Source organism: Scomber japonicus, chromosome 21 (genome assembly GCF_027409825.1).
Source record: "Scomber japonicus isolate fScoJap1 chromosome 21, fScoJap1.pri, whole genome shotgun sequence".
Lineage (NCBI taxonomy): Eukaryota > Metazoa > Chordata > Actinopteri > Scombriformes > Scombridae > Scomber > Scomber japonicus.
Genome location: NC_070598.1, coordinates 21675719 through 21686307, shown reverse-complemented (window position 1 = coordinate 21686307; position 10589 = coordinate 21675719). Strand labels below are relative to the sequence as shown.

At 40.9% G+C, this 10589-nt stretch overlaps 1 protein-coding gene across 1 annotated transcript in view; it reads right to left on the bottom strand.

Moving 5' to 3' along the window:
* Positions 1 to 7056: 7056 nt before the first annotated feature.
* Positions 7057 to 10589, bottom strand: part of zeb1b (zinc finger E-box binding homeobox 1b) — a 49133-nt gene continuing 45600 nt past the window's right edge. The window contains exon 8 of the mRNA XM_053342238.1: positions 7057 to 10048. Within this exon, the coding sequence (XP_053198213.1) occupies positions 9291 to 10048 (758 nt within the window). The 3' untranslated portion in view covers positions 7057 to 9290. The remainder of the gene's footprint in view (positions 10049 to 10589) is intronic.

Here is a 10589-nt window from a genome sequence, read left to right as displayed (position 1 = left end):
CTTTCCTGCTGGTCCACAGAGCACTCCCATCCCCAGAGACAGGGCTGCGAAAAAGATTTTTAGAAACAGTGAGGTCATAAGTTCAAGCACCACCCCACACCTACATCATTTTTTTAAAGTGACCCAAAACTTCTATAAAGTGTCTTCATTCGGGAGTCTCACCCATGTTTAATTCATCCAACTGTTTGATATTTGGATTCATGTTTCTACACCTCACGCCTTCAAGCTCATCTCTAAGACAACACTGTTACATTGTTGTTTTTATTCACTCCTGTGTTTGTTCTGGGATTAAAAATGGACAGTTAAGCACACACAGTCAAACTAATATTTATATAATATGTCCAACTGCATTCCAGTCTTTATATTTTGAGGATAAATACAGAGGCCTTTGTGACATGCTCTATCTGTATGTCAATCTATCTATTCATCCATCCAAATCTGTACAAGTGTAAAAGAAAACAGCCATGCAATGTCTCCAAAACACACCTGCTCACATGTGCTTATCACACACACACACATGCATGTTTTGATGTCAAGGCTTAAAAGTTTTGACTTGGAAGACTTAACTCAAACTTATGTTGGTGTTGTTGACGTTGGACAGTTGTGTTCAATGTTGCAGATATCAACCAAATTCTGTTCTTATCTTCAAGGCTGCATTAGTACCTTCAGGGTCTCCTGGGTACTACAGCTCATGTCCAAAAAACTTTTATTTAATTCTGATTGGATAACGCTGCTGTCAGGTGGACATATTTTGTTTTGGACATACAAGGTTTGTGAGAGTGACCATTATTATCAACATGGAATGGGTCAGTGGGTATTTCTATTGAACCAGACAAAATAAAATAATTCAGCTATCATTGAGGGCCACCTATTGCTAAAGGGCCCCTGATTGCCCATATGTTAGATCCAGCCATGCTTATCTTCCAAATAAACTGCTGCAGAAGGAAACAAGAAATGTGTCATTTCCTGTGTTGGAAGAACAATGTTTGTGGGAATGACCTACCTGAACAGTTCTGAACGGTTTTCATGAACTGACTAAAGATTGAATCAACCCTTTTAGTCACCTCACATCAACAGTTTGGTGCTCATATGTACTTTGAGTCAGAGGGAAGAGGAGAGAAGAGGTCAGATGGCTGTAATGGTGAGAAAGAAGATAAGAGGTTGACCTGTTTTCCATCAGAATCTGATAAGGAAACTACATATGAGAGCTCATCTGATCATCTGGCTGGAACCTGAAGGAGCAATGTGTCCTCTGAAGTGTCCAGGAGGAGGAGGAGGAGGAGGAGGAGGAGGAGGAGATCTAGTTTACTTACAGCAGAGAGGCTATTTGTCTAATTTGCTTTAACAGACACCAGTATCTGAATGACACAAAGGCAGAGAGATACAGTCCTTGTACCATGGCAGCCCTGTAAGGACAAAAAGGTGAACATTTAAGGGAGTGTAAAGAGATGTCGCGCCTTTTTATGGGCTTATCCATTGACCTCCAGCAGCCAATGAGAAGGCAGCTTTGGATACTTGAAGGTCTGGGCTTCTCTGAGGAGGACGGGACAATGGGATTACACACCACACACACACATGCACACACACACACTCATGCAGAGCCGAGCCACAGGAGACAGGAGAAATGGATATTTGTGTATGTGTGTGTGTTCATGCACGCTTTCCTGTACATGTGGGAGGACCAAAGCATACAAGAGTGTGTAGTTAGGTGGAGGTGTGTTACTTACAGGATAGTACACTGTGTGTGTATGTGTGTGTATGTGTGTATGTGTGTGTGTGTGTGTGTATGTGTATGTGTGCAGGCAGGTGGGTGGTAGCTTTTCAAAGAGCAGACCATTTAATTGAATTCTGTGCAGCTCCTTGTTATTCTAGTCATGACTGAGAGCCGCTCCATGTTGTCCCAGCAGTGTGGGAGGGCCGGCCGTACCTGCAAACACTAGCTGGTTTGCGCTCTCTCTCTCTTTTTCTCTCTTTCTGTGTGTGTGTGTGTGTGTGTGTGTGTGTGTATATATATATATATACATGTATGTGTGTATGTGTGTGTGTGTGTGTGTGTGTGTGTGTGTAGAGGAGGTGATTGTGGTTGCTGGTGTTTTTCTAGCGCAACTCGAGTCCCGATGTGGTAACGAGGAGGGGAAGTGGTGAAAGTCAGCCCTGAACCTCACCCTGAAAAGAAAGCACGAAACTGCCAGAACATTAATACTAAATGTGTGTGTGTGTGTGTGTGTGTGTGTGTGTGTGTGTGTGTGAAAGAAAGAGAAAGAGAGAAGGAGAGAATGAAAGTGAGAGAATCTGATTTAAGAATGAGTGCATGTGAAGCTATCAACTTATTGTCCTTATTACAAAGCGACCCCAAAAAGGCACAAAAGAGGAGAAAATGACAGTTGCTCGCACACATTGAGCTCAGCAATAGAGAAGATGCAGTCTAATAAAATAGATAGTCTCTAAGCAATTACAAGCTTAAACGATGATGCATAAATTTCATTTATAGATAGATTTCACCAGGGCTTATCTCTGAGAAACACTGTAATAGGATTCAGCTGGAAGGCAAGAACATAAAGATGTGCGGACAGGGGTGTGTGTGTGTGTGTATGTGTGTGTGTGCACTGGGTAGAAATGAAGCTTTATTAGTAATGGAGGTGATTGGTTAAAGGTGACCAGGATTCAGTGTAATGACGCCCCTCCTAAACAAGGACATCTAAAACCTTGGTGGAGCTCAACATGGTTAACGATTGGTTTCATATTGCTGTAGTTGAAGGGTAATTCTCCAGGGAGATGTTTAAGGTACGAGCTAAATACAGCACAATGTCAATCCAATCAACCCTTTTGTTACACACACAAAAACACACAAACACACACACACACACATACACACACAGAATGACGTTCTCTCTGACCTCCAGAAGTGGTGACCCTGGAGTCCTTTGACCACTGCAATTGGACACACACTTGTGCTTTGCATATGTGTGTATGTGCTGAAGATTGTTTTTCTTAGAATGACAAATATGAAAGCAGGACAGAAAGCAAAACACTGTGAAGGTATAACTGGGTGAAATTTGTAAATATGAAAAATATGAATGCACTATGGCAAGACAGATGGGTCAATATAATTTTATACATTAAAGATGTTCTTATTCTATGCTTTATTCTCTATGCTTATTCTTTTAATGAACAAAGTGACTTCTCTGCTTGCTTTTCTTGCTATAGTATGCATGTAGCAAGTATATATACTTACTTGCTACATGCATACTATAGCAAGAAACTGTACTTCTTTTATGTTGAACATTGATAGTTATGAATGAATTGTTATAATATGTTGTATATATTGTGCTATGCTCAGTTATTATACCTTGTTACATGTTTTTTTGGTTATATAATGTTATGTTTTATTTTACATTTTACTTTGTGTTATATTTAGTTGTTATACTATATGTTATGTTTATATTAAGCTCTTATACATTTATGTTATACTGTTGTTTCTCTTATGATATCTTGTTGTTTTATGTTATGCATAATAAAGTTATGCTGTGCTTTCTGCTATATTTGTCATTCTTTGGTCCCATCACATTATTTCATACTTTGTTATCCTGTCTTATAACTAAATATATCATACTTTGAGTTTTGTTATTGTAACTAGTCTGTTCCCCCACTGATACCAGTCATCTTCTGAGGTGCTTAACCTCCAAAAGTAAATAAGTAAGGTTATAGCCTTACCTTGATGAGATCAATGTGTGGATGACTCATAAAATCACAACTGATTAGTGTACATCTAAGTAAGGCTACAGACTTACTACAGCCCCTAAGTAATGAAATAATGCAACAGTGCAGCCACAAGTGGTACTCAAAATATTTTGTCAAGGTTGGCAGGCCTGCAATTCACAAACAGAGCTAGATGCAAACTTTACGGGAAGTCTTTGACATCCCCAACCTGGGGGAGACGGTGATTCTGAAACACATTAATGGAAAAAAACACTGATGTCTCGTTACTGCATCACGTGAGTGTGTGTGTGTGTGTGTGTGTGTGTGTGTGTGTGTGTGTGAGAGAGTGTGTGTGTGTGTGTGTGTGTGTGAGAGAGAGTGAGTGTGTGTGTGTGTGTGTGTGTGTGTGTGTGTGAGAGAGAGTGTGTGTGTGTGTGTGTGTGTGTGTGTGTGTGTGTGTGAGAGAGAGAGTGAGTGTGTGTGTGTGTGTGAGAGAGAGAGTGTGTGTGTGTGTGTGTGTGTGTGTGTGTGTGTGTGAGAGAGAGACAGAGTGAGTGAGTGAGTGAAACAGTATTTACAGTTTTATTTTCAGAAACTTGAGGGACACAAACAAATTGTAAACATTGAACTGTTAAAATAAAATGTAATGCATTGAACTCACCTGAGTTTTTATTTGCATGCCATTATGGTACTTGGCTACAACCCCTTATTAACAATGATTAAATATGATATGAAATATGATACACTGATATATTTACTCAGATGTTGCATAATCTCTGAAAAAAAGTAAGAAGTCTGAGAAGTCTGGAAATTAGGGTATGGAAAAGTATGGAATTTTGTAATTCCAAATGTTTAGGAACCCTGTAAAATGAACCTACTGTTATCACAGGACTATGTCATAAATATATTATTGACTGTGTTGACTGAGAATATAGATTTAATATAAGATATGGTTTTGTATTGTGATGCAGGCTGGGTGTTTTAACACCACTGCACACTGCTTGGATTCTGGAGACTGGATTTGAGATGACGAGCCTGGGAGAGATGGGATTGCTTCTTTCATCAGAGAGGGAACCCATCCATTCCTCCTCCATTGTACAAGCTCACTAGTGTGGTGTGATTTGTCAAGACCTCATCCTGATGTTGCCGTATTATAAATATTAGGGTGCACCCAGAAGAACAAAAACACTGACAGGAACTTGAGTAAACTCTGTTGCTAGGGAGACCAACACTTACAACTGTTTGACTGTAAAATGTTTCATACTTAAAGGATCCAACTGACTAAACTATCCAGTGCTGAACTATAAACTGCTGAAATTCTGTTGATAACATGGAACTGGAATATGCTTATATTGTTGGTTTCATAAAACTAAATCAAGTGATGCATGTATGGTATAGGTATGTATTTTTCATTTTTTTCCCTACCAGGTATTCTATTAGCTCTAAGCTCATCCCTCTGTATCTGTTTCTCCTTAACAACACTGGACTCAGCTCAATAAGACATTCACTGACTGGTGAGACTGATTGTTTTTCTTATTATATACTCATATGTATAATTATTATTATAAATGTGAGCCAGACATTGATTTTGTGTCATAGAGATTTAAGTTTAAAAAACAAATGATATATTTTGAGTGTGTCATAGTAGTTGAGACAGCTCTGTTGGTGTGTAGAAAGCATTGACACACACACACTGAGAGTATTTTTCTTTGTCTCAGAGGTTATATGGGCAGATAAATAGATTTTATGTGTGAGCTTATGCTGACCAGTGTGTTAAAAATGGAGCACTAGAACAGCAATTTGTCAGGTGAAGTGGCATATTAACCTGCCCCTTTACACATATGCACACAGTTATACATGCACACACACACACACATATGTAATGTCTCCGTGTGCGTCCTGCTATTTAGTGGTTGAGTAAATGAACATGATATTTAAGTGACTGCTATTTCCTGAGTGCAGGCTTTTCTTTCCTCCTCCTCCTCCCGGCTTTTCTCTAAATTTCCCCGGGGAGCTTCAGCCCCCTGGGTTTGGCTCGGTGTCAGAGTCCCAGCAGCCATAATACTTCATCAGGCTTTTGCACCATTATTGGCAAGAGCACTCCATATCCTCTTAGCAGTTATAGCTTTTCAATTTTCCTTTGAAATGCTGAGCCCAGCAGAACATATGGCAATATCTCGGGCTTTAAGTCTTGGATGAGAGTGAAAGCCTGTAAAACGGCCTTGCATCCTGAACATGCAGCTACAGGCTACACACTCTTTGACCTTTTAGGAGTTTCAGAGCGCTGCTTTTGGCGCTGCTGCAACCACTGTTAAAGACATTTATAATAGGCACAATTACAAGTCGCTGTTGGACGGTTTGACACAGTAATGTTATGGTGTGAGCTGTCCTATAAAGCTTTATTCCATCACCAGCCCCCTCCTCCACCTGTCTCTGGGGAGCTGTTCAGCATGATGGCTGATCAAACCTCTGTCAGATTATTCTGTCACAAAGTCTCCCCCCTTTAACACACACTCTTGCGAGCTCAGGTACTAACAGTTGTACAATTGCACAGTGCACAGAAGCCCACACACACATCCGTGGAAGCTGTGTTTCCTCACCCAGCTCCCACTCCATCCTCAGACAAAGAGAGGCTGTGGCAGGTTGAATCCCCTTCCACCCACACCTGCTTTCCCTTAAAACAAAGGCAGCAAATCAGCAGCACCTTTATGCTGCTTAAAGACTTCACGACTTAACTGGAAATGCCTGAAGCTCTCTCCTCTGGAAGCAAAGCACACAGTCTGTGCTTCTGGGAAAGAGAGAGAGAGAGAACTATCAAATATGTTCAGCAGCTATTGTATCATTTTCATCTCCTCAACAGACTATGGATTTTTAGTCCATTCCATTACTAATTCATGCTGGTGGAGGGGCTGGATATGGGGACAGAGGGGGGCAGGAGGAGGGTCGGCCCTCCTGGAAACCTAATCTGGATCGATAGGGTTGACCTTGGGCAGGGCTCTGACTAATCACTGAGGGGTGCGGGCAGGACCTTTCTTCATATAATCATATGATGTAGTGTGGTTTAAAGGAATAGTTTGACATTTTGGGAAATAAGCTTATTCACTTTATTGCCAAGGGTGAGGTAAGAAGATTGATGCTTCTCATGTCTGTGTGTTAAATGTAAGGCAGACGCTTAGCTTAGCTTAGCTTAGCATGAAGAGTTAAAACAAAGGAAACCACAACCTGTTGTGTTGTGTGGACATAACCAAGCTAGCTGTTTTGCCCTGTTTCTAATATTTCTAGTTTCCTTCCTGAATAAGTCTATGTCCAAAAATGCAGTTTCTTTACATATTAGTTTCAGATTTTTGAGTGCAGGCATTAACTTATAATATTACATGATTCTTTTTTTCCCAACTCTCAATAACAGTATCATCACAAACCCAGCAGCTTGTAATTGATGTATTTTATTGTGAGATGGGGAGTCATAAAAAACAAAACAAAAAAAAAGAAAACAAACAAAAACAATCACTATAAAAAAAAGATGAGGGTGTTAAAGGAGGGGAGGGGGGGAGGCATATAAAAGTGGGCGTGGTCTTGACACTGACATATAAAGTAACAAATTGGCACAAATAAAAACATAAGAACATACATCAATATTATTTTGGCTTGGCAAAAAGGACAGTTTGTGTGGTTAAGGATCATCCTTCAATAAACAGCACACTCATGCTATTAGACATACAATTATTTTTCAAAAAGTTCAGTAGCTTCATATTAGAGAGGGGGAAAGAAAACTAAACTAACATGAGAATGGATGCAGAGAGGTCACAGGTTCCAATTTTTCAGGCTTGCAGGGTGCGAATTTTTTCCCCCCAGGAGGAAAAACTTCATTTATTTGTTCGAAAAACATACTTCAGTACGCCGGAGTCTCATTTTTCCAGGCTTGTAGTTATTTGCCTTTGAATCGTTTTTTTTTCCATACTAAAATATATTATCGTATTAATACAAACTACAGTATTGTACACTACATAGTGTAATAAATAACCATAAAGAAATATAAAAAATAAGACACATAAATATAAAAGTTCTCTATGACTAAACAGACATACCCATCTCATTGGGGGAGGGGATAATACTGCAACTGTTGAAAACATACAGTACACACACTGAAACAGAACATAAAACAACAGAAGAGACAAAAAACAAAAAAATAATACTGACAGGTAAAAACATTGTTGAATTAAAACTCATGGGATTCATATTTACCTACATTTTGTTACCTGAAGAGACATCTGAGCGTTTCGTGGTGTGTTAAACAAGTGCACAGAATAAGCGTTTGAAAAAAAAAAAAAGGCAGGACACAGTTAACGATTAGAAATCCATCATCATCATCATCATCTTCATCATCATCATCTGTTTGAAAACGTTTGCATTGTAAAATTGTTTTAGTCGCTCAGATTTAGAAATAAAAAGCAACTTATATCTAAACTCTATGATACATGAACTATGCGGTAGGCTAGATTCTACTCTCTCAGGTGTTGTGGCGAGCCAAAGTCAACAGTATTTCCGGCTTATTGGTTTGATCTGGGACCCGGCAATACCTGATCATAGCTGCTAAGCTTCAACAGCAGTATTCAATGGCACTTTTGATATGCATGTCTCTCTTTATGTTTGATTTTTTTTTTTTGCATAAGGCTCGGAGTGGGGGTGGGGGGTAGGGAAGGGATAGGGTTGGGTATAGTGTGGGTCAAAATGTTTTCTACATCCCCTTTCTGCTCGCTCTGAACATAGATTTAAAAACAGTTTGACATTTTGTGGAAATATGTTGAGTCACCCACTTCTCATCTTACTCTCTTATTTCTCAAAATGTCAAACTGTTCCTTTAATAACACTGATTTGTAAAGGAAACACTGACAAAAAAAAAAAAAAAAAAGAATCTCAAAAGAAAGTCAATGGCTGAAAAGACCCGTCCGCTCTCTGTTGTTTTTCTTCTTAAGGCTCACAATCCATGGAAACAACAGCAAAAACAAAACTAATGTGATGGCGTGGTATCTCTAGTGCGGGTAATACTGAAGGGTAGACAACACAACTCAACTGCTCGATCCATAGGTAAACCAAGCCACTTGTAGTGCACAGGATTTTTTTTCTTATTTTCCTTCCAACTTAATAAAATACTGACTTTTTTTTTTGTTCATTGGCAATAAAAAGGTATAGAAATATCTCCCAACTGTACAGCTTTTAAAGGTTAAAATATGAGTGATAAAATTAGTAACACTGATAAAAAGAAATGACCCAAGGTGTTTTAGTAATAAAACATTATCTAAAACGTGTCGGCTCTAGCTTCCAAAGTCTGTATAATGCATTTCCTTCGTTTGTTAAAATTCATGTTCGTCTTCATCTTTTTTTCTTTACAAATGGATTTTTCTAACAGTGAGAAATGGTTCTCCTGTAGGGAAAAGTCACTAGTATTTTTTTTTCAGGCACACCTGGATTTCTACACAGTAGTGAACTGAAACAAACTGTCAAAAGGAAGCAGACGTCGTCTCCAGCGTTCGTCCTCTGTGCGGGGAGAGAGAGGAGGAATCTGATTGCGGTGGAGGAGTCTGATTCCTCTGTTAGTCAGTATCTCCTTTCTCCTGCTGCGTCTGCTTCTCGTCTTCAGAGACCGTGTTCCTGTTTGTTTCGCCTCCGCTCTCCTCCGTGACCTCCTCCTCCTCCTCCTCTGCTCTTCCCTCTTCTGTCAACCCTTCTTCTGTAGCCATCGCCTCTTCACCTTCCACCTTGACTTCCTCCTCCTCCCCCTCCTCCTCTTTATCACCCCCGTGCACCACCTGCTCCTCCTCCTCCGCCTCCTGCCTTGTGTCAGCCTCCTCTTCCTCCTCTATCTCTGTCTTCTCCGCCGCTACAGTCTCCATCTCTTCCTCATTCCTCTCTTCCTCCTCCTCCTCATCCCCTCCTTCATCTCCTATCTGCACCACCTGGATGTCATCCATGTCAATTGCGCCCTCTTCCTCCTCCTCCTCGTACTCCTCGCTCTCCTCATCCTCTCTGGTGCTGCTCCCTCGCTCGTCCGAGTCCAGCTGGGACGGAGCCAGGCGCAGAGGCAGCGTCTGGCTCAAGGCCTCCAGCTCGGCCCGGGCCTCGCCGTCCACCTCGGGGCTCTCGCTGCCCTCTCCTTGGCTCTGCGTCTCCTTCTTGCAGTAGGAGTAGCGGTGGTTCATGTGCTGGGAGTAGGAGCCCGAATGGGAGAAGCGCTTGCCGCACTTGTCGCACTGGTACGGCTTCTCCCCCGAGTGGAGTCGCATGTGTTCGATCAAGTGGTGTTTGTGTTTGAAGGCCTTGGTGCAGATGCCGCACTCGTGAGGTCTCTTCCCTGCGGAGGAAAAAAAAGAAAAACAAATATGCGTCAGCACACTTCAGAAAAATGAAAATGACGTAGAGTAAAAAAGAGCAGGAAAACAATAAACACGTGAACAATCCCACTGAATCTCCCACATTGTGCCAAAGCTCGAGAAGGCAGAACATTATCTATCATCAATGTATCCAAGGAGTTTTGAAACAAAACAACAAAATCTAAAACAATTGAGCTTGAAAAAAAAAACCTTCAAGGAAACTTTATCCAGGCAGGGAATAGCTAGTTTCACCTAGGATGAGGTCATTTGGAGCTGAGAACGATGGTTGCTAGCCAGGTATCAGAGTAATAAAGAAAAAACTGAAACGCCTCTGAGAGAGTTGACCTGCGCTTGGCCGCGGCATCATCATCTCTGAGCGATCCAAATCATTACCAGAGCTCGCCTGTTGTTGCAACATTTGGTGCTTCACATGAGAAGCTGGCAGTGCAGAGGTGGGGAGTTGGCGGAAAGAAATTCTCAGACCTCTTCTGTGCATGTTGAGTAATACCTGCTGGAATGGAG